This window comes from Chaetura pelagica, unplaced genomic scaffold (assembly GCF_000747805.2).
Source record: "Chaetura pelagica isolate M959 unplaced genomic scaffold, ChaPel_1.0 scaffold83, whole genome shotgun sequence".
Taxonomy (NCBI): domain Eukaryota; kingdom Metazoa; phylum Chordata; class Aves; order Apodiformes; family Apodidae; genus Chaetura; species Chaetura pelagica.
Genome location: NW_009952893.1, coordinates 5,288,150 through 5,312,655, shown reverse-complemented (window position 1 = coordinate 5,312,655; position 24,506 = coordinate 5,288,150). Strand labels below are relative to the sequence as shown.

Below are 24,506 nucleotides of genomic sequence, written 5' to 3'. Positions count from 1 at the left end.
GAGCAGCCAGCCAGCCGGGAGCCTGCACGCCATCTCGGGGCTCCGGGTGCCCCCCACCAGCCCAGGTAAGGGCGCCGCGGCGTGAGGGCAAGGGGCTGCGAGAGGGACACCGGGGCAAGGTTGCTCCTTGAGGCCGGGTGTGTGGTGGGGTTTTGGAACAGTCCCTAGAGGGGTGTGGGGCACGTCGAGCTTCCCTTCTTAGCGGTTTGCTTGCTTTACGAGCACACACCGAGGAAGAACGAGGGGATAATTTGGGCTGCGACGGGTGTCGGGGGCGGCAAGACCCTCTCCCGCGGCTCCGCACCTGCACGGCCGGCGCCGGGCTGTAGAAGGGTCCCTCTTCTGCAGGTGCTCCGGACTCTTCCTCCGCCCCGCTGCTCGACAAGGACTCGCTGCAGCTACCCGAAGGTAAGGGCCCTGAGCTGTCTGGGCACCCATCGCTCCCGGCCGCGGCCCAGCCGCGCTCAGCCCGCCCTGTCCCCGCAGGGCTGTCGGTGCTGCGGGTGGCATACGGGGATGTGTCTCACCTCGGAGTGTTCTGCACGGACCCCATCCCCAAAGGAGTCCGCTTCGGCCCTTTTCAAGGCAAAGTGGTCAACACCAGCGAGATCAAGACTTACGACGACAACTCGCTGATGTGGGAGGTAGTGGAGGCACCGCGGGGCTCCCCCTGTACCCCTTAAAACGGGGCCTGAGAGACGCTTTTGGTTGCCCGTAGCCTGCAAGGGGGTCCACGGCCCAGGATGGGTGGTGGGATTGGTGTGAGCGGGTCGTCGGCTGCAAGAGTTGAGTCAAACCTGATAAGCTTCTCGCTTCTCTCCAGATCTTTGAATACGGTCGCCTGAGCCACTTCATAGACGGGAAAGGCGCCTCTGGCAACTGGATGTCGCTGGTGAACTGCGCCAGGTTCCCCGAGGAGCAGAATTTGACGGCTATCCAGTGCCAGGGGCAAATCTTCTACGAGAGCTGCAAGGAAATCTTGCCCAAGCAGGAGTTGCTAGTGTGGTACGGCGACTGCTACGTGCAGTTCCTGGGCATCCCCATCAGCCTGAAGGGCATGCCGGAGGGGAAGAGACCCCCGCAGAACCCCGAAGGTGAGCAAGCCAGCAGCCCCTCGAGGGGCGCTGCCCCTTATTCCCATGGACTGGTGTCTGGCTGTGATCAGATTCGCGTTAAGGGAGGTGAAAGGACTCTGGCATCAGTATTTTCTGGTCGTGTTTTACTTTGAAGGCTTCCCAGTCCCTCGGTGAGCCGGTGGCGGAGTGAGTGGTCCCGCAGCCCCAAGCCTGGGGGTCTGTCCGCCTTCCCGGGAACCTGGCCGTCGTCCCCCCCTTTAACTTACAGCCTCCAGCCACCCCCAAGAGCAGCTTCCCCTCGGCATCGGGTAGCCGGGGGATTGCCCCAAGGGCTGCTGATAGCTCGGAGCAAGAGGCCCCGATTTCTGCCCCGCAGCTTGCTCCTCGCTCGTGTTTCCCCGGGGAGTTCGAAATGTTCATCTGGCGATTGTAAAACATCTGGTGAGGCTGGGCTGGTCTTGTCTCAGCTCCTCAGCTACGGTCTTTCAGGGGGAGTCCTGTTTTGGAAAGAGACGGGCTTTGGGGGTCATTCCTGATTTGGTCGGGTCTTATTCTAAACTTCATGTTACCTGGCGTGAAATTAACATTCCATAAACGGAGCCGACCGAAATCGTTCCAATCCTGTAATGCTGACACTTGCTTGCAGAAGAAACGTCAAATACACTTCCTCCAGGAGTAGTTCTGCTTATAATGTGCAGAAAGTGTGACGTTCTTGTAAGCAATACTTAATGTACGGGGAGAGCAGATTTGTGCCAATGCAGGAAGAGCTGGAGTGGGTAAGGGGTGAGTGGGCTGGGTGGAGCAGTGAGGGAGAGGAGCAAATTGGCATGGAAATTTGGCATGGAAATTTTTGTGTAGCTGTTGTCGGAAAGCTGCCTGGTTCAGACAGCTGGTAAATTGTTCATTTCGTTTTAAGGCTTATGGAAAAGTTCCTTTTATTAAATGTAGAAGGGTGTGTAAACGTTTGAAACATTTCCCCTGTTGTTGCTAAATTCGGTGGTTAAGAACAGTTTGAAACACAAAAGAAAACAAAATAAACGTGTTTTTCTTCGATAGTATTTTAAAAACTATATAAAAGATGTGCAGATTATTTTGTTTCTTTTGGGGATGGGAGGTCAAATTTACGGACAATACTGATAAGAAATACCTGGCAATGTTTCCGTGTGGGGAGACTCTTCTCTGTGGCACCGTGCGTCGGTTTTTCACACATTTGCTCGCCGTCTATGAGGATTAAGGGGATGAAATCCTGTCTTTGCTGAAGTCACTAGCTAAACCCAGTGATTTTATCAGGCTGTGCCCTCTAGGTTGTTCCCCTCCCTTAGAAAGGCAAGCGCAGCCGTGCGGGTACTTAAGAGATCCGACGTGTGTTTTGTTAATGATACTGTCAGAATCCATTTACTATTATAACCCTTCCCAAGAGTTAAAATTCCCAGTTGGGTAACAGCTCCTACAAGGAAGGAGATTAGAAATTATTACCCCCTTTTGCTGTGGTGTAACGGGGTCATGGCACTTTCCCTTCTGCCGTACAGAAGCCGGGGAGAGCTTTAAATGCGAGCGCTGCGGCAAGGTTTTTGCCTACAAGTACTACCGGGACAAGCACCTCAAGTACACTCGCTGCGTGGACCAGGGGGACCGCAAATTTCCTTGTCACCTTTGTAACCGATCCTTTGAAAAAAGAGACAGGCTGAGGATCCATATTCTCCACGTTCACGAAAAGCACAGACCTCACAAGGTGAGCCTGCTCCTGGGTCTCTCTTAAGGAGTCTTTCTGAGATGAGGTAAGATGCTGATGTTGTTCCCACTCCTCCAGATCCCTGACAGTTCCCTGAAAGGAATGCTCTGCCTGTACAGGAAGAGCTTGTCTTGTGCAGACAGAGTTTAGTGAAGAATTTAATGGATTTATATTGGCAAAATAAACCCCACAGTCTCAATGAGACTTTAAATAATATCAGTATTTCTCCAGGGCTTTTTTTTTATATTTACATGTGGGGTTTTGTTACTTTTTCTTACAGTGTGGGGCGAAATTGTGTTTGAAGGTGATCATCAGGAGAGATGATGTCCCATGTCCTTTGCTGTCCCCTTTCAGTCTTAAAACTGACAGACATCTACAGGAGTTAAAAATGTTTTAAGTTCAAAATGGAGCAGATTTTCAATTCCTGGAAGGAAATCCTTGCTGAGATATTTGCCTCATTTCTAGTAAACAAAAATCGGACTTTTCCTAAAGGCTGGGGAAGGGCAAGTTCCAGTGCTTGAAATGGCAGTTAAATCAGTCCAGAAAATCATCCAAATACCTATTTTTTTACATAGTCCTGCAATCAGCAATATTACAATTTCAGAATATTGCATTGATTTAGTAACACAAAGATAATTCTATTAAATACAAGACATTAAATGTAATGTAGTTCTTTCCCACTAACTTTTGTAGAGCATTTATTTTTTAATGCATGCAAAAGACATACTTTAAAACAGCAAGAAGAGAAACTTGTTCTGAGTAATTGCCTTTATAGCAGAAAAGATCTACTCAAAAAGCAAAGACGTAAAACAAGTTAAAAAAAATATGCAAAATGAAAAGATGTAAAATGTGTAAGAAATAATCACGTTCTTTCAAGTTTAGTCTTTGCTTAGTTTAGTTTAAGCTTATGGTAGATGATTTATTTCAAATTATTGTAGGGGGAAAATTATTTTGGGGCTCCTACAAAATTCCATTGATGCAAGTCTCTCCAATTACTTCAGTCCCCTCTCTCTGAATTGGGCTTTGTCCTGTCACTGCTGCCAGCCCCAGAGCACACACCACACTGATGGTAAAGGCAGCAGCTCCAAGGGTTGGAGGATCAAGTACTGCTTGTTTCACTCCTAAGGAGAGGCACTTCTGACAGACAAAACTGGGCTGAGTGGTGCAACTGACAACATTGTTATTATTTTAAGAGGTCCTCTTAAAGTATTTTGGGTTTTTTAAGGAAGTTTTATATTTTCAGTAAAAAATAAAAATAGCAGTTGAAGCTTGATTTACATTTTGAAGAAAATAATGATTTTACAGATTATTTCATCTTTTTACTACTGACAATATTTTCTGTTGATGCTTTGAAAAAGGATGAATTTTAACAAAACACTTTTAACCACACGCAAGAAAAGTTTTGACATTTTGCATTAATTTCCTCTCTTTAAAAAACAATCTATTCTTAAAACCAGATTAAAATTCTATTTCAGATTGTTGTTGCTGAAATTCAAGTTTATATGGACATACCATAAATGTACATGTATAGATAAAAACATCCAGAATTTTATGTAAGAAAATGCATGCACATATCAACCCACATACCTAATTTTTCAGCTATGCTGTTGTGTGCTTCCTTTAAACTTTCCCCCCACCTTCTTTTTTTTTTTTTTTTTCCCTAGTGCTCGGTGTGTGGGAAGAGCTTTTCTCAGTCTTCCAGCTTGAACAAACACATGAGGGTTCACTCTGGGGAGCGCCCCTACAAATGTGTCTACTGCAACAAGGTAAGGCAAAGCCCTCTCCTGTCCTTCCATGCATCCCCTGCTGCACTCAGCATCCCACCACACCTGGAGGGTCTGACTTTCCATGCTCCATTGTCTTTTTTCAGTTTTTGTTTCTGTTTTCTTTCAAGAAAATGCCTTCTATTTGCATTGATAACTAAATGAATGAGTAAATGTTCTGGGCACAATTGTGAAGTGGTAGGGCCAACTGAGACTAAAGGAACAGGGTCTAGTCTCCATCTGATGTGGAATTTGTTTTGTCCCAGCTCAAAGAGCTGCTATGGGGATATGGTCTGGAAAAGCTTGAGAGCATTTCAAATACCATCCAAGGCAGGCAGCTAGTAAAATATTCCACTTTTTCATCAGATAGGTAGTTTTTTTATATAACTAGGATTCTATGATTCTATGAACTAACACTGCTTCTGGAGTGCAGCAAACAGATTGAGCCCACAAGCTTAACCTTGCAAGAAGGCAATTGATGTGCAACTGGACATGGAGATTTCCTCTGAAAAACAAGAATAGAGCCATATAGCACTGATCAAAAATGCTCAGCTGTTGCTACACTTCACAGCAAGGAGGGTTCAGGTGAGCTCTGCCTGTGAGAGCAGTGACAGCTCTCAGCAGATGGGGAATGGATGTAGAGGCTGCTGCTGGATGAGTATTGGTAGGGCTCCAGGTGCTGTGGTGTGTCCATGCAATGCAGAAAGCATGGTCAGCTTATAGTGAGATGCTCCTGATACTGGAGAAAGTTACTTTGTTTATGACTGGATGGACTAACACAAAGTTGAGGTGCTCTGTAGTAAAGAACCTTAGAAGAAGCTCCTTTCAGTTATGTTTTTTCTCTCCCAGGCATCCTGAGCACATGTAGGCAGTTTCCAGTGAAATGTCATCCTTTTAATCTTTGAATCACAGCAAGAGAAAACAGGGCTTTGTATGTTGCTCTGTGAACACATCTACAATGTGTAAGACCATTGACCAGCCACTAACAGTTCTGCTAGGACTGTTGCAGATCAGACAGATTAGTCCTCAGGCTGGAGCTGTCCTGGGACATAGCCACTATTTCTGCATGTGGGAAACCAGGAACTATTTTAAAGCATCCTCACCAGCTCTTCCTACACAGTTACAATTCTTTGCCTTTTCTACCTCAAACAGTGACTGCTTCTGGGCAGCTTTGCTTTCCCTGCCCCTTTGCTCACTATCTCAGTGAAATCATGAGATTAAAGGAAAAGTGTTGGGCCAAGATCACCATTCCTGGCCCTCAAGCACACTTTGTTCCTGTTGATAAACATCTCCAGGGACTTCTCTGTAGGGTTCTCAGATCTGTTTGTGCACTAAGGTTCTTAGTGAAAAGCTGTCTGAGATGTATTGCTCTTTACTGTGAAAACTTAGTTGTGATGGTTCAGCAACATAACTGGGTTTAAGATGATACTTTTGTGCACGGTCTGCAAATAGTGGACAACCTGAAATTGTCTCTCTTGAGAAAAGAATAAATGAGGAAAACATGGGCAACTTTGCAACATTCCTGCTCTTGGTTATAGGGTTTTCTCCCCAAATGCAGGAAGAGTTTTTATGAGGGGGACAAAGTGTGGTTGTGCATCCAAGAGGGGAGAAAGTAAACAGGCTGGAATGTCTAACTCCAAGAAGAGCAGAGTATGATGGAGTGGGAAAATGAAACTTGAGAAGATGGATGCTGGACTGACCACATAGATGAATTCTGTTAGCTGAATCACAAGCCAGTATGTGTGAGCATGAATGGGCTTAACTCTGAAAATTAACCTGCATTAAGTCTCCTGAACACAAAGGAACTGCAAAGCTAATTAACAGAATATTGACTTGTTATCCTTTGACATGTAGAGAATATTTACTGGCGTCTCTGGTCAGGAATCTTCCTCTGAGCTTCATTTCACTCCACAGACTAAGCCATAACTGCAGAGCTGAGTGTGGTAGCTGTTGACTTTTGCTTCTCATTGCCAGGATGTTTTGTTTTTTCTCTTAATTATCTGAGGATGTGGGATCTTTAAGGACTTACTTTTGGGATACACTGCTTATGACAGGGTCTGGGTTAGCTCAACCTGGGGATTAGGTATGTGAAAATAGATTGCTTTCAACTCCTTCTCCCCTCTTTCCCATCCCCACCTGCCAGGCATTCACAGCATCCAGCATCCTGCGCACTCACATCCGCCAGCACTCGGGGGAGAAGCCCTTCAAGTGCAAACACTGCGGCAAAGCCTTCGCCTCCCATGCCGCCCACGACAGCCACGTGCGCCGCACGCACAGCAAGGAGAAGGGCTGCACGTGCTCGGTGTGCGGCCAGCACTTCCCAGAGCAGGAGGATTACCACTTCCACATGAAGACTCACTCTGCTCATTAGTTAAGAGCCCTGTGGATGAGTCCTGGACCATCTTCCTGTGTGTATCAGTCTGTGTGCATGTCTCTGTGCCTGGTTGTGTGTGTCACCACCGCAGGAGGTGACAATGAGCCTCACAGAACAGGTCCCAAGCACCTCTGTAGGTGTGCCCAGTCTCCAGACAATGGGCATGGTTTTTGATTGCAGGGGACAGGAGTGTGTCTTGCCACGGTAGGTATCTTCATGCTACACTTGGGTCAAGTCCAACATGCTCTACCTCACCCTTTCTTTCTTCTTATCCTTTACCCTCATTCCCACAAAAGGGCAATACAGGCAGGAGGGAATTTCACCTCCCATGGACCTTTTGTGCATGCATATCACTGTGAGGACTGTTTCCGTTCCTCTAATGCACCACATGTATGGGCTGCCTGATATAGTCCATATCAAAGCTTGTGTGAGGGACATTTTTATAAAGCGTGTTTCCCAAAGCTCATTCAAACTATTGGTTTTGTTTGGGTGCATGACCAGGTAAGGGGTTTACTTCCCCTTAATATGCAAGCCTTTAAACGCCGTTCTATTGAAATGTGAACTGCCTCAGAGATACTGGCAGCTGGTCCAGCATATGGGCATTAAATTCCTTCACTTGGCTGCTTGGACACAGGGAGCTCCAGAGCACTGAGACCACCAAATCTTCTAGAGGACCCTGAACCCCAGTTAGCCCAGGGGCAGAGGGGCAGGGTGTAAGACAAGGTAGCTGCACACCTGTCATGAAAGCTAGCAGAGGTTAGCTTTGCCTTATCAGTTTATTAGGACCAAATGTGAAGATATTCCCAAGCACCAGGTACCTCCCAGGTGGGTCATGAGCACTCAAGCTGCTTTGTAGATGTATTGCACTGTGAGCTCAGCACAGGCAGAGGCAGGCATGAGCCCACCACTAGGCTCTTCTATCTGAATTTCCCCATAACTTGGCTCTCCTGGCAAGGTGAGCTTTTGTTTTAAGTCCTGGCATGAAGGGTGGACTCTCTTTGCTTCCTCCTCTTGGCTCTATGTAGGATGGCTGCTGAGGGTCACTCCCTTCCCCAACCCTGAATTTAAGATTTAAAGTATAGGATAGTTGATGCCATGACTTACCCTGAAGTCCTCTGCATGAGAAATTCCCTCTCCACCCCAGGGGAATACATTTGCCTCCATGGGAGGGCATAAAGCTTTCAGCCTTCATTTCTCACTGACCTTGCAAGAAAGTCAGGAGTGATTTGTGTGTATCCCATTGATTTATTTCAAAAAGAAACAGTGCTCATAAAAATGCGGGTTTATTTTATATATATAGATAGAAAGAGCTGCTCATTTAGCTGTACCTTGAGGTCCTTGTCTTGAAAGCAAGTATTTTGAGAATTGTTAAGAATCTGTAACAGTGGCATACCCTGGCAATGTGAAATCTCAGCTTGACAGAGGCTTAGCAAAAAGTCTGAAAGATGACTCAGTTTAGGGTGTGCTGTAACTGGTGCAGAAGCTGCTTATCACTGTGTAGCCAGAACGATGGAGAGCGGACTGTGCATCTGAGGGGCTCCCTGTGTCAGTGGGCCTGGGTATTTTGTGTTCAGGAAGGATAATAAAAGCCTTTGCTGGAAGTGGTTGAATAACAGAGATGTTACTGGAATACTGAGGTTCTCTTAAAATTCCAGTTCAGGTAGAATTAAAAAGGACTGCATGTAAGTATAAGAGAACCAAAGTGCATTTTGTGCCAACTGTAAAAATACCTGTCAATACAGCCTGGAACTTGAAAAAAATCTTACCTGCATGTTTCATTACATCATGCAGACACTTAACCTATAAATATCTATTGATTTGCACTAATTTGATATGTTTTATGGTTGCTTAAGTTGCTCTGTCCTCATTGTTTTAATGGTAAAAATATATTAAAAATATTTATGGAACCGCTTACTTGTAAGCAAAATATTGAGGCCCAGCACTAGGCAATATCTGAATTAAGCAAGCCATTAGTATTGTACATACATGTAGGTTTTAGGGTAGAATGAAGATATTGTTTTGCTTAATTCAATAGTAAAGATTCCTATAATACAGCAGGCTGACTGTTGAACGTATTGAAAGCTGAACTGGTGAGCTCTAAACATGCCAAGTTCACTCCTGAGCAGAAAATTATAGTATTTATGTCAACAAACTGCTGAAGGACAAGTGGGGAAACTGAATCTTAGTTGTATGTGAATTCTATGTGTGAAGACTTTGCTGGTTTAGTCCCATAAGCAACTCAATATTTGAAATCGTCAACTACTTAGTAACAAAATTAACTAGGAATGGCTATGAATGAAGTGCTATGAAATGCATGGTTAGCTTCCCATGCAGGCAATCTTTTCAGTTCTTGCAAAAGAGGCTTATTTATTTAAGTGGTGCATTTTATCTGTGTGCATTTCCTTCTGCTTGAAGAACCACCAAATATATTGTATTAAAATAAAAGTATCCTTCTGTGGCATTTGAGGAATTGTCTGTAAAAGAGTATGTGAAGAGTTTTGCTTGTACTTGTGACTGAAGATACTGGTTGTCTTGCACATGTAACCTGTATATATAAATTTTAATTCTAATTAAAATTATTATGATTCATGCAAAGGATGAAAATAAACTATTGGAGGTTATGTGCTCTTAATGGGCTATATGGGTTTTTTTGCCAGGTGCATTGGAGTTGTATATTTAAAGTACCAGCAAATGAATGAAGGGGTGTTTTCTGCATCATTTGTAAGTGATTACAGAGTCAAACTGTCTGTTGCTAGGAATTACAGTCCTTGTCCTGCTGGGTGGCAGCTGACTACATTAGAAGTGAAAGACACCCGGTGCCTTGATGGATGGTGCCTTGATGGATTGTGCCTTAAGTGCCCCAATAGCTCATGGAAACAAGGCCATTCAGTTCTGGATTGAGTTCAGTCCCACTTGCAACCGAGGTGATGGATCCGGATTGAGCACTAAGAAAGGCATTTAACTCCTCTGTAGTATTTAACTGCCCTGTAGCATCGTCCTCTCCTTTCTGAATAGGGAGTCCCAGCTGTGCAGGGGCTGGGGAGCAGTGGGGGGTGGCACTTGGCCAGCAGCAGACCTCGCAGCAGGCTGGGGAGAGGCTGGGCTGCCTCCCCCCGCCAGCCCGCGGCAGATTGACTTCTGCAAGGAAGTTGCAGTCGCTGTCAGTGCAGACATTGCTATCCTTGCTGGACAGGGTGTAGCAAAGATTACGGAATGCCCCTGTACACCGTGTAGTGTATGTGTGCCCTGTTTGCATCCGATGAGCTGATGTTTCCCACCCCGAGGCTTTGCACATTTACTTGTGCCTTCTGCGGCCAAGCTGCCAACAGCCCAGAGCTGCTCTGGCCAGCTTAGCAGGGGGTTGGATATTAATATACACACCGATAAGGGAGGAGAGGGAGGGAGCATGTGTGCACACTGTTTTTCATCTGGCAGGTTCCTGGGATGCCCGCAGGGCGCAGAAAGCCACTTGCACGGAGGAGGCTGCACTGCAGGGTCAGCTGAAGGGAGAGTATTTGTGACCGAGCCAACTGTAAAGGCTCAGTTCTTTCACGGGAAACCCCAGCTGTTAGGAGCCCCCTGAGTATACACCACGGTACTCGATGCTCCTGCTGGCTATTTCTGAGCTGAGGCTGCAGAAAGCAGGTTGTCCCTGCAGGTCTCTCAGGGTCCAGGCTGTGGCTTTGCATGCTGCACCCATTCCCTTCTTGCCATCATCAAGTATAGGAAGGCAGCGCCGTTTTCCATGACAGTGATTATAGCAATATGCTGTGTATAAAAAGTACCCATATTTCTGACTCCGTTTAGCTTCAGCAGTGGCTGTAACATGGCTTGCCTGGCTGGGGGATGATTCTCACTGCATTCTGCAAGGCAAAGGATTACCAAACATGTACCTGTGCATTCTGGCTCTTCTTCTAACTAGGATTAAAAATGCTCCTGCCAAGGAGCAGCAAACTGAGTCTTTGAGACCAAGCAGACTTGTAAGGCACTAGCTGATTTTAAGTGCTTTGCATTAACCGAGACAGGTTTTTTAAAATGTTAAATGGAAAGTGATCTAAATAGAAACCAGAGGATGAGGGCAATCTTGGCTGTTTTGTTGAGACTGTGGGGTAGAGATGAGCTGTGTGTGAAGTTAACTCCTGAAAAGGCCCTCCTTGGTGAATTACAATGATGAGACAAAAACAAAAAGGTGGTCCCAGGGCTCAGGCTGGCTAGTGGGAGGGAACAAAAGACCGGCCCACCGACATCTGCTGCCTCTGGCATCTTCCCACTCTTCAAACGCCTGATACCCATCCCCCCTTTCCCGCTGTAGTCCCCGGGGGACTGGAGGAGAAAGAGGTGGTTAACCACCGAGGAAGGAGAAAAGCAGCAAGGAGCTTAGTGAATTGAAGATAATGCCACAAACAAATATTGATTAGTGCCAAACTGTCCATTAAACAAGAGAGACAGTTCACCAGGAGAGCCAGTTCTTGTGATCCTCAGTCTCCTACGTGTCTCCACAGTGGACACAGTGACAGTCACCTTCCTTTCCTTTTCTCTCCTTACATACTCGCATCCTCTTGCACCTTCTCCCTTCTGACCCTCTTCAATGCACATAGTGCAGCGCCTCGGGCACATTTGGGGCAGCTGGGAAAACTCTGGCTTTGCACTCTGCTGTCCTGTTTTTTTGACTGTGTAAAATGCATCTAGATTTTCTATGGGACCAGCTACTGCAGCCCCTCTGTCTGTCCTACAGCAGGACCGGAACAGCTCTACTCCACATCCACCTCCAGCTGGTCACTCTGCACCAGCTCTTGCTGTAGTCACTGTCCTGGAAACCCCATCTTAGCTGCTTTGCAGTAGTGGCAAACCAGGTTTAAATTCACAGGATTAACCTGTGTCTAAATCAGCACTTCTGTAGGGTGGAGGACAGTGTTACAGGCCTTAGCATGACAATGGTACTATCAGTCTGCAAAGTACCAGAGAGAAAATTCAGTTTCTCCAGTCTCTCCCTTCGGGGAATTGGGCAGAGCCAGTAGGAGACACCTTGGTCATGAACAGAAATGCAGTAGCAGAGGAAACGTCCTCTGTCAAGGATGGGGAGAGGGATTACTTATTTGGTTGCACTGGTCAAAAAGGTAGAATTCACAGACAATCCATAAAGTGTAATAAAACTGTGGAGCCCATCCTCCCTGGGGAGAAAGAATCGAGTCCATCCTTTGCTTTAATTCAAGATAAATATGTGACATTTCCTCCAGGACCACTAGATTTGGAGTGGTGCAGAGGTCGCTGGCCCAGTGGTGGTGGGGATGTGGTCACAGGCTGCTCCCTGGAGAAGTCTCACTTTCCCACGAGTGAGCCCACCAGAGTGGCCAGGGCAGCACCGGGGGGCAGCGGGTGCCGAGGCCAGCTGAGGGGTTACCTGTATTGATTCTCTAATAGCTGTCAAGGTGGAGGGAAGGACTCCTCTGCCACAAGCTCTGAGCTCTTAGCTGACTGGGAGCACAAACACCCCATTAAAGGTTTCATTCAATAGCAATCTTTACTAAAGTAAATGGACAACAAGAGCCCCTTCCCAGCCCCTCCTGCCCCTTCCTCAGTCCCTAATGCAAGAGCCATTACAGAGCAGGAAGGCAGCACACAGGAACGTGTGTTTCTGCAGTATCAGTTTCACCAACAGTCTCAGACTCTTTTAATTAAAAGTGAATTTTTACTTATTTATTTCCCCCCCCAGGAGTATGAAAACCCCAATGAAACAACCAAAGGGGAACCCATTCACTTTCTTGAGCCTCCCTCCCCTGTGTGGCTGTTTCTCACTGACCTACCCACCAGGTGCAGCGGTGGGAGCACAGGCTGGGAGCATCCTGCTCTTGCTGTTACCAGTGACAGGCAAGACAGGAACACTGAACTCTGGAGATGGCAGTGCTGAAGAACACTAGTGAGAGCTGGGGACTTTCCCCTCTGCAATACATGTGAAGTGCTGAAAGAGACACTGTCCTGCTCTGGACAGCAGCAATGCTTGCTTTCCTGATATGTCTTCAGCCACCTTCCCTGAGGGTCCCTTCCTTGTGCTGGCAGTTAGAAGGCATCACACTATGGCTCTGAAGCCAGGGGAGCAGACAGGCCAGAGATGGGTGTCTTTGCTCCACACAGTGTAACAAGGCTGATCCAGACCCTTGCTATTCAAAATCAGTTTTCCTCTCAGTTTTGATGGACATATAGTCAAGAGTGGTAGGAAACCTTCCATGGATACCTCTGTATTTATCACTCTACTTGATTACAGTAGGCTTCTATTTAAGTCATGCCTCGTCTTCTAAGACTTTTCCCCTTACTTTCAGAACTAGAGTCATCCTTCACACAGCTACTCTAGTACACACACACACACAAATATCCCCATGAAAATATGTCAGCAAAGGGGAAAATTCCTGGAAAAGATACTTCTTTGGGTTTTCATTGTTTGTTGTTGTTTTTTTTGTTGTGGTTTTTTTTTTTGTTTGTTTGTTTGTTTGTTTTATCCTCAATAATCTGGGTTTTTTACCCACCATGAGGGGGCTTCTTTCCAGGAATGCGCTCAGCCTAATATTTTGGAGGTTTGAAATATTTCAGCTAGTTTGTTTTTTTTGTTTGCTTCTTTCCATCAAGGAAAGGTGCCAGATTTGCAGGCAAGGAAACAACTTCAGAAAAAAACCTCAGAGCTTAACTCAGTGGGGAAGGTGCCCGGAATTAGGGTTTTTAAGCTCCTTTTGTGTTTCTACCCTGTTACGACACCATTATCACCATGTTAACATAGCTTGTTTCTATATGTGGGGTTTTATAATATTAATATTTTAAAATAAATGTTGATTTTGTTTAGAATAACTGGCCAGATCTATTCAGATAGTCTATCTAACCCAATTTTGTAGCTCTCTGTTTTGTAACTGTAAGACATGAGCAGTAGGGCCTGGCATGACAAAAACATTCTTCTTTCATGGCTGTGATTGATTTTGTCTCATGGGAGCTCTTTTGGCCAGGGTGTTATGACAAAAAGGTTCTATGGGAGGGTGGAGGGAGAATAGTTGTTCTTCTGAATAAGAGAAAATTAGTTCATTTGAGGAAGTTCAGAAGTGAAGGAAAACTTAAGTGGCTAATAGCATTTAAAACTTCCCCCAAATTTATGGAACTTAATCCTCAGTGATGCTTTTCTGTATTTAAACCTGTCTGGTAGATGGATCACTTATTTAGCTGGCAGCAATAAGGAAATCAAAATTATCAAAAAATCTCTTAAATTTTATGTTTACTTTTTCTTCCATCTATGTCTTTGGGATTCATCCTCCTTGCAGCAGAATTTCATTTGATTAGAACAAATGGCAGTTCTGTATAACATACAGGGATGACCAGAGACGAGCCATATTGTGTTCATATGGGTTTGTGATTTTTATCATTGTTGAAGGAAAAAAAAACCACTTATTTCTGTAATACTTAGGACATAAGGTATTAAACTTGCATGAGAACAGAGTCATATTAGGTGTGTTAAAATAAAAATGGATTACAAGACTCATATTTGCTTCTGGTTTATATAATGCTACGGTTGTATTGATAATCCCCTCCTTTACACTTTAGGTATTTTCCAAGCATATTCTTAACAGAATATTACTGTATTTGTGTGTATGTATATGCACATCAATGTACATCTGTGTACATGGAGGTAAGCCCACACATATGCATCATCTCTACTAAAAATATCCTTTTGAAAAATTAAGCCAAACTGAATATTCAAGTAATCTGAATATAGAACTAATAATTATCCACTCTCAGTTTCTCACTCCTTAGTATGGCATTCATGTTGCAAAAGATAATTAATTGTCTAGAGCTTCTTTTCAGGAAAAGCTATGACTGTCTTACTAGCACCACTCAACACTATCAATTTATTTCTCAGCCCTGTGTGAAAGAAAGATGAGCAGAGGACTTTACCAGCAGTGGCAGATGGCAGCCACTCTTCTTGTCCTACTGCTGAGGCCAGCTGTGGGTCCCTTGGGTTCAAGTGGGACAGTGGTTCATATCCTTTCCAGCCTTTAAATTGCAATATTTGCCATCCTTTGCATTTTTTTGGTTACATTCCCTACGCTCTTCTGTTATATGAAGGAGCTGACAATGCCCAGCTGAACGGGTAAGTCCTTTGAAGCAGTTTTGCTGGTAATATATTTTTGCATCTGCTTTTGTGGAAAGCTGCCCTACTTTGTACTGTTACTATACTATATATTGGTATTGATCTGTGCTGTGTAGGTCCGTATTTGTCAAGCTTTCAAAGACATATTTTCAAAGATTTCTACATGAGAGAGTAATTAAAGGTCAACCTCATAAATAGTTATAACACCCAAGGCCGAAGGGGAGCTTTTACAGTCATTAGAAACCCATCAGAAGTTTATCCTGCTGGACTTAATCTGAGGTGCTGTGGCTGCAGTGTGGGGAGTCCCTTTGCAGCTGGGTGGCCCTGCAAGAGCCCAGGCACTACGGCGGGGTCAGCACGGCCATTGATGAGACCAAGCCAACAGCTCTGCCTCTCCTCAATCTTTCTGCATGTGCAGCCCAATCTGATGCAGTTGTCCACCTCTCCTTTCTGCTAAGCAGGTCCCTTCCTCAGTCAGTGCTTTAGGAGGATTCAGCTGCATTATATGTGGCTATAGATATTAGCCCACACTGTGACTATTCTAACACGAGGTGTTCACCCAGCAGCCCCTCCACTGCTCTTCCCACTTGGCAGGGGACAGAGTTAAACTTCCTTTACTTCAACTTCACTGCTCTCTTTTTGTCACCACTTGTAGGGCATGGAATAAAAGAAAATCAAACAATTACATGCTTTAGTGGATTAATGTATGGCTAGAGAAAAAGGGCAAAAATTTTACGAAGTCAATGTATCTTTCCCTTCTTCAACAGGACATTTTAAAGCGTCAAAGCTTGGGGCAAGTCAGCTCAGTTAACTGCCACGAGAGGGGTAAAGAGATCTCTTAGTGTTCTTCACACTCAATTTCATGAATTCGAATTAATTTACTTAAATCTGCATCTGATTTAGATATTAGGGTTCCCTGCTTATGGCGGGGGGGTTGGAACTTGATGATTTTTGAGGTCTCTTCCGACCTTAATGATTCTATGATTACTTCTTTTTCTAAAGATATATAGGATTATTGCAAGCTCCCACCCACTGCCATTCACTTGGATTGCAATATATCAAGTTAATTTTTTTTCCTACTCAATCTTTAAAGATTCTATCATGATCAAATATTCCCTTCTCCAAAATAATAGCCAAGGGGGGAGATGTATATTCATTAATATTTTTTTTTTTTGTATTTCAGGTACTTGCTGGTAAAATATTCAATTAACAAAATTACAAATGAGAACTTGTCAGTTATTGTCTTTTGTGACTGGTTTTCTAGATCAGGGCAAAACTTTTCTGAATCAGCTTGAGGAATTCAGTGGGATTCTCAGTGGAACTTGACTTGCTGAGGTGACAATTGAACACTCATGGCTTTTCTAACACGTTTTTTATACAAGTAAAATACACGGACTTTTCTGACCACTGTTTTCAGATCTCTGACATGCATTTTGCCATGGAAACTTCACCTCCAGGTAAAGGATTTATCTATTATTTAAGCATGTTGTTCTTCGGAAGCAACATTTTTTGAGGGAGTGACATACTTGCACAAATAATTTGTGTAATAGGAAAATGCTGACTTCTAGAACTGCAGTTTAAGAGCGGGAAGGCAGCTCTCCCAGACCCACCCAGGACACGTTGGCGGTGGTGTCTTTTGGTCACATGAGATTCATAGAAGAACAGAAGGTTGATGCTCAGCTCTTCCTGGGCCAGCAGATGGGAAGTGTTTGTGCCTGGCAAATTACTGTGTGTGGCAATGAAAAAAAAAAAACTCTGGTAGGAGACTTGTCCAGGTGATTGATGGAAAAGGGTGGTAAAATCTGACTTACCAATAAATGTCACTTCAGAATTAGCAAAGCTGATAGGAATGTAGCCAACAGGAACATTAATTTCCTCACCTTCTAGGGGCTTACTGCCTGCACTAATAGGGTCTTGGGTCTTTTCCTGATAGATGCCTGAATGCGAGGCAGCAGATTTAAAGATAACAATGACAATGACTCTGATAATGGCCGGCTCTGTAGCCTAAAGCTGGCGATGGGGAATGTGAAAGCATCTTGGCTCAGGCAGGCACAGCATTTTCCTCCCTTCCTGCAGAGAGATTATCTCCCCCCTCAGGAGTTTAACCTGCCATGAGGGTCAGCCCTCTTTGACCTGCTCTGTTCTGACACTAGAATTGACATGTAAAGGTATTTTAAAACGTCTCTATTGATTTCGCTACAATGGCTCCTTTGCAGCACAATGACCCCAATCCTGGAATTTCTGGCCGGGCTGGGATGGTCTTGGCAGCACCTCTGGCTCCCAGCTGTGTAGCACAGGCTCTAGGGCAGGTTGGTCTCTTCCAAGCCTCTTCCTGCTGGCTTCTGACTGCCATCTTCTCCAAGGCCCTTTCAGAGCAGCCAGGCTCAAGGCCTGCAACAGCAGGAGGCGTTGAAGCAATTTTGGTGACTTTCTGTTAGTCAGTGATTTATCTGATAAAAGTTGGTCTTCTCAAAGGACTAAAAAGTGGGAGTGGGACAGTTAGAAATTTGGGTGACCTCCAATAGGAATATTTTAGTGTCCCTATGTAATATCAATTCACACTTTTTTGTCCTTAGGTCTTCAGAGGCTTTTGTAAAGACAGAGGGGGTATAAATTCTTATTTTTCAAAGTGGAACAAAAAGAACCACAGATCAGCTGAATTATTTTCCTTGTGCTTCAGAGACTGATGCCAAAAATTAAGACCAAATCCACGTTAATGGACCTCAAAAAAGTATGGTACAGAAGTGAGACAAAAACATGTACTTCCTATGGCCAGCTTGGAGTCCTCCTACCCTTTTGGCATATTCTCCAAGGGAAGGAGCCTCAGTGCATGGCCTGGAAGGGCAGCAGGTCAGCTCTAGGGGTTGCTTGGCACCAGCCCTTGCTTTGTGTGCTCTACAACATTGTTTGTTTGTGTTGGGGGGGAGGTCAATAAAGGAATATTACTGAGCAAGTGAGTTATTCTAAATTGTAGTGTCATAAGCATCAGATAAACACATCTGTAACTGCAGTTTACTATTTCTTCATTGGCTGAGTCCACAGCAAGGAAAGTTTCCCTCTAGGACATTTTGGCATCCTAGTTTCCACCAGATCCTGGTCTTTGTCCTGTTGCTTCAGTCAATTTTGGTTTTCCAAAGGCGGAGTTGCATTTATGTGCCAGATTACTGTATATGTGTCTCTGTAACCATGCTCAGAAACCCATTTACTAGTCTGCTAAGCTAATCACTCCCTCCATTGGAACTGGTCAGTGGAGGGCATCTATCCTATGCAACTGAGGCTTTAGTAACTGTTCTGAATATCTCAGGCAGGTTGCTTTCAGCTGCATTTCTCTTTCCTTCTTTCGCATAGTTATTTGTTACAGGCTTTTAGGTATACTTGGAATTTCCTTCTCCCCCATTGCTGAATTTCCTTTTGTGCAGAACTTCTCCTTGGAGAAGAAGCTCTTTTGTTATTTTAAATAGTGAACAAATTGACACAACTTTGTAGCTACTTAAACTTTCAAGATTATAATTAGCACATATATGGGAGAAGATCTAAGACATACAAGTCCTTTAGAAGAAGGACAGATGTCTGAATTACTTGATTAAAACCCTACTGTCTGCTACACAAATTACACTGATTAGAATTTGCTCCTTTATTAGGTAGTTCCTATAAAACAAAACAAAACAAAATCCACGCTAATATTTATGTTGAAATACTCATAGCCTGCTACACCTCTTTATTTCCCCAATAATATTACATAGTTAATCCTCTAATAATCCACTCACAGTCAAGGACCTGGTGGAAAGGCAGGTGGGTGAACAACATCCATTGCAAAACCACTTGCTTGAGTTACAATTGTTTTCTTCACCTCGGCCACTGAAAAGAGAATAGCCTGGAGCAGAGGAGCTCAGGTTCTTCTCTGAGTGCTAATGTTTCAGTATTTAACTCTGGCATGCAGCATGATCATTAATTGCTATTGATTTATACACATTGCTTTATATATTGCAAGTGTAAAAACGTGACAAGTAGAACGTGAGTAATTTGAGATAGAGTGAGGACTTTGGATGAATGACAAATTCAACAAAAACTCAAAACCCAAAGATGAATGAAGATATTCAGATTAATATTTGGGTTGTATCTCAACATTCTCACTACAATATTTTTTTTGCTGAACACATGCACTTGATTAGCAATTTCCATAGATGTGAGTGGAGGTTCCTATAGAAGAAAAAATTACATTAGATGTTCAGATTGTACTATGATGGAAGTGCTGTAAGGATTCAAAAAGATTAAACAGAAAAAATAAACAAATAACAATGAATCGTCAAAAGTTTAGCCTTGTTTTATGCATGAGGTTGGGTCAAAATGACAACTAGGGATGGGGAAATGGGAGACAACAACCCTGTCAGTGCTGCTTTCCTACCTGAGAAGAACAGTATAAGGTACAAAGACAACCTTCCTAAAAAGAGGAAAGTTTAAATAGCTCCATGTTTTTTTTCTGTATTAAATACTTTTCATGCTAGAAACCAAGCTCTACAATTGCTCTTTTCTTTTTCTTTGCTCCTGTTATGTGTAGATGAACATGTGTGTATTTAGAAAGGCATATAGAAGTAAGGAAAGTAAAAATGTATAAATTGAGCACAAATGTTAGGTATTTTCAGGTTTGCAGTTTACCAGAGCTGCACAAAATGCCCAACATTTTGTGTTACTTGATTTAAAAGCCTAGATTTGGAGTATCAAAATAATAAGTGGCTTGCCTGAACTTCTCAGCCCCTGAAATGAAGTCTGAAGCAAAGTCTGAAGTGAAATGAACATCACATTTCCGTTTACGTTTTGCAGAACATGGGATTTATTTCTTCAAACAGGTACATTGATGGCATTTAATAAATGTTTTGTTATATGTGAATTCACAGTAGTAAAGTAAACACATTAATTTTCAGCAATTTTGTATTTTTAGTTAAGCAGAAAATAAAGGAGGTCTAGGAAAACTGCCAAACTGGTGCCTTTTAGAACTGTTGTGACACTATAAAATGAGTCTGTATTTACAAGATTGGAGGGGTGTGTACACACACAGACTTTTTATTATTTTTTGAAAAGTTGCTCTATCACTAGTCTTGCACATCAAAGTCTCTTATGTTTTAACCAGAGGTCAGATTGCCATCCTGACCCCCACTACTCCTCAGCATTTTAACTTATCATTTCAGTTTCTGATTTTTTTTTTCCTTTCAGAAAGAACTGTTCCCCTCTGCCCAGCATTAGCTGGGATAGTGCAGGTTTCTTTTGGAGAAAAACACAACGTTGAGGTGTAAATCCTACAAGTGGACCTCCATTATTGGACTTCCCAATGTCTGTGAAGTTTGCCTTGGGAGGTTCATGAATCAGTGCAGAACTGAGAGATCAGCATCTCCTTATCTGAAAAACGTTACTCTTCTTTGGAAATAACACTTGAGCTTTTTATTTTCTTCCTCCAGCCATGATATGTTTTACCTGAGGAACAGGATAAATTCTGCTGGGCTCCAGAGGATCATGTGGTTTCTTACTGGTACAGGAAATGCTAACAGAAAAAAGAACAACCCACCTTTTTTGAATAATTCCCATTGGAGACTCCAGTAGGATTCAAATTGAGCTTTTGGTGGTCTTTTTCATATTCAATTAATGGTTTTGAGGTTGTTGGGTTTTTTTTGTGGTTTGGTTTTTTGTGGTGGTTTTTTTTTTTCCCTTGCTAGTGGGTTTTCAAGACCAGAGATGTCCTTGGCTACTCCTCATCAACAAATTGTTACAAAGCCCCTGCTGTATTTTACCACAATTTCTGTAAACCAAAAAAAAAAAAAAAAAGTCACAAAGAGCTGGAAAGAACATTTGCTCTTCCTCATATGAAGGCTTCTTACCAGAAATTGATTTTTTGATTTTTTTTAATGCCTTGTAGCATAAATATACCCCCATTACACTTCATGTTTCAAAAAGTAAGAACATACATGATTGACATCTGTAAATACGTCTGCATGGAGCATAGGTGCCCTTTTCAGTGACTCTATTGAACATATCTCATCCTAAGAAGTGTGACCTTGAGTTGTTTTTGTTTTAGTAAACTCAGCCTGGTTAGGAATCTTCTATTAATGTCCTAGAATGAAAGCTGTAACTCAGGCTCCTGGGATATTTGGAACAGGGGAATTCCAGTGACCTCTATGCACTGCAATCTATTTGCTAAAATACATGCTGAGTGAGATGAATCCTACTTTGAAATATTTCATCTGTTTTAAGGTGATACAACTGGCAACAAAACCATACTCACCACATCTTTCCTTCTTGTTGCAATTTAAAAAAAATCTCATCCCTTATGTGTATTTTGAAATAACATTTGCACGTATCTGAAGGAAAGAATATAGGGAAAATAAATAGATTCTTCCTCCTGCTGTCTCTTATATATAATCACCTGCTTTCCTATTTTTTTGGAATTTTTTTTGTGTTGGGTTCCCCTCTGCCCCCTCATTTTCAGGCATAACTAAAGAATGAAACAAAATTTAGCACATGATAGAGCTACCGTTCTTGATAGCCAGGGAGGTTGACCCTGTTTAAGCTATAAATGCTTTGGCAGGTAACTAACCACCTGATACTAGAATGTATACTTTGAGGAGGGGCTTTAATATTAGAGATCCAGGCAGATTTTAACTACCTCGTTGCAGTCCCAAGGAAGATGAGGAAAGAATTTCAGTAGCTACTATTGAAACAGCAATGGATATAGATGGGGCTATGTAGTTTGTGATAAGAGTCTTGAGAAAACAAATGTAATACAGTAATACCACGTTTTACTGAGTAACTACTATATAAGTAATTACTATTACTATTGGTAATTACTTATATTGTCATACAATCCAAGGGTACCTAGAAGAAGGTATGGGCTGGCAGAGTTAGCCCCATGTTATGATTCCTGCCATCTTGACACCTCTGGCCTGGAGAGCAATGTGCATTCCTTGAAGCCTTCTTCTTAGCTGTTCCTCTCCTCATTACATCAGATAGAAATCTGCATGACTTAACACAACAACCTTTCTATGATCACTTGATGCTGGCACATCAAGTTGCATTTCAGGGAAATGCATACCAGATCAGATAATGCCATTCCTGGTGTCAGGAGCCTATGCCCAGACAATGATCAGGAAGAGCCTGACCTGGAGGGCATTGCTCCCTTAAGAAGCAATATGGCTCAACTTCAGAAAGTTGTGACCACCACACCTGTGGCAGTATTGGGACAAGGAAAGCATCCCTTCAAACTGACGCCTGTGCAGAAAGAGAGAAGATGAAACAACCTCTCACTGAGTGACTCTGGAGAAGAAATGGCAGTGTCTATATGCCTGGCCAAACCTGTATTTTCCTCTGCCCTTGCTGTAGTCAGTTTTGCTCAGGTCCACAGCACTCTCTGGGGTACATAAGGGTGTGGTAGCAAGAGCTGATGACTCTTACAGCACTGTCTGCCCGAGGGATGTCTGTGTCCTGTGATGGTTATCTGGCTTGCATGTTGCAGAGTGAGGTGAGGGTAGTGGGAAAGGGACAACAGGTAATGAAAAAAAAAAAGAAAAGGGGTAGCAAAGAAATATCAGTTGCTACCTGAATACCTTTGAAAACAAGGCTGGGTTTTTTAGGCATCTGTCAGAGCAAGGTAAAGGTCAAGGGAGTGAGGAGGAAATAGAAAACAATGTGATGGGAGGAGAGGCAAAGGTGGTATCTGAGAAGACAGAAAAGGATACAGGGCCAGTGGGGATAAGCAGGTGAGGTGGATTGAAGACTTGGCTGCCTGAAGTTGTTGACCAAACTTGATCATGAAAGAAATGCAGCCAGCCAAAAATGTCTGCAGAGCTGTGCACTTCTCTGTGAGTGCCAAGACCCAAGCAGTCATGTTGCTTCTCACCATCCCTTGGTATTGGGGGATAAAGGATGTTTGCTAAGCCTGGTGACCCATTCAAGCATGGACACTGTGGCTGCTGCAGCCTCAGTGTGTGTCCCAAGGCAGGTGGCCCTTGGGGCACAGAGAGGCCGAGGCTGGGTGCTGCCTTTGTGCCATCAGTCTAGACACACTTCCTTTGCTCCTCATCTTTGACTTAATTTTGAAGATCACACAAATCTGCCTGGAGTGGTTTAATGAATGAAAGGATTATTGCAAGCCATTTAAACACTTATCTCAGCCAGTGAAGTGTGTCCTTCCCTGGCATGTGCTGGCCCTGGGAGAGCAGCCAGGCCATGCAAAGTGGCTCCAGCCCAGCACACATTCAGGTTCTACTGCTGGTGGTGTCAGGGCACAATGCTTGGGCGTCAGTGGCAAAACTGGCTTTAAGTCTTTCTGCTTGGGACCACACATTCCTGCCTTCACACTGCTCTTCTCCACCCTCTTTAGAGGGCTGATCCCAACAAAAGCCACAGAGGTGACTGGTCTTTGGCTAGCTTCATGGAGGGACATAATGTCATAGAATCATAGAACTGTTTGAGTTGGAAGAGACTTTAAATATAATCAAATTCTACCCCCCCTGCTTGGGCAAGAGCACCTCCCACTAGATCAGGTTGCTCAGAGCCCCATCCAACCTGGTCTTGAACATCCACAACTTCTCTGATACACCTGTTCCACCACCCTCACACTAAAGAATTACTTCCTAATGTTTTAACCTATACCTCCTTTCTTCCAGTTTTAATCCATTACCCCTTGCCCTCTCGCTACAAGCCGTTGTAAAAAGCCACTCCCCAGCTTTCCTGTAGGCTTCTTCAGATGCTGGAAGGCCACTATAAGATTTTCTTGGAGCGTTTTCTTCCTCAGGCTGAGCAATCTCAACTCTTCCAGCCTGTCATGACAGGAGAGGTGCTCCAGCCCCTTGATGATCTTTTTGTGGCCCTCCTCTGGACTGTCTCCAGGAGCTCCTTGTCCTTCTTATGTTAGGTGCTCCAGAACTGGATACAGTACTCCAGGTGGGGTCTCACAAGACCTGAGTCCCTTCTTTAGTTGATGTTGCTGCTTTAAATAAATTTCTTACAAATCTATACTATCAGGAAGGATGTATAGACTCTGATAACTTGGCCTTTCAGTCCTGTTTTGGTTGAAATCTGTGTGTGCAGGCAATGTACCTAAAAGTGAACCTTCCCAAAGGGGAGAAATTGTTCACAGTTTGGGCTAGTGTGGAATTCCACATGCACTTTAACTGTGCAACAATATTATTTCCTCACACCTTCTCTAGATATGCAGAACCACCTGCTGGGGAATCCATGTTATGTTGCTCACCTCCTTGGAATTCACAGTCATGTGTTATAATTTACCAGCATTGCTGCTCCTTCCCTGCTTGAAAATGGGAAGCTGAGGCACAGCAAGGTTGTATATTCTCTCACATGGATGCTTCCTCCTAGCTCCTGGTAGGTAGCCACTAAGACTGTGATGCTAAGCTCCTTGTAAATTCCTTCCAGGGCAAAGTGACTCAAA

At 43.8% G+C, this 24,506-nt stretch overlaps 2 protein-coding genes across 2 annotated transcripts in view; both read left to right on the top strand.

Annotated features, from left to right (window-relative positions):
- Positions 1 to 6,942, top strand: part of PRDM14 (PR domain containing 14) — an 11,832-nt gene extending 4,890 nt beyond the window's left edge. The window contains exons 2-7 of the mRNA XM_009995598.1: positions 349 to 408; positions 487 to 644; positions 824 to 1,094; positions 2,606 to 2,808; positions 4,473 to 4,574; positions 6,715 to 6,942. Of these exons, the coding sequence (XP_009993900.1) occupies positions 349 to 408; positions 487 to 644; positions 824 to 1,094; positions 2,606 to 2,808; positions 4,473 to 4,574; positions 6,715 to 6,942 (1,022 nt within the window). The remainder of the gene's footprint in view (positions 1 to 348; positions 409 to 486; positions 645 to 823; positions 1,095 to 2,605; positions 2,809 to 4,472; positions 4,575 to 6,714) is intronic.
- A 496-nt stretch (positions 6,943 to 7,438) lies between these two features.
- The window catches only part of SLCO5A1 (solute carrier organic anion transporter family, member 5A1), a 145,771-nt gene continuing 128,703 nt past the window's right edge, over positions 7,439 to 24,506 (top strand). Inside the window, exon 1 of the mRNA XM_009995597.1 lies at positions 7,439 to 7,446. Coding sequence (XP_009993899.1) covers positions 7,439 to 7,446 — 8 coding nt within the window. The remainder of the gene's footprint in view (positions 7,447 to 24,506) is intronic.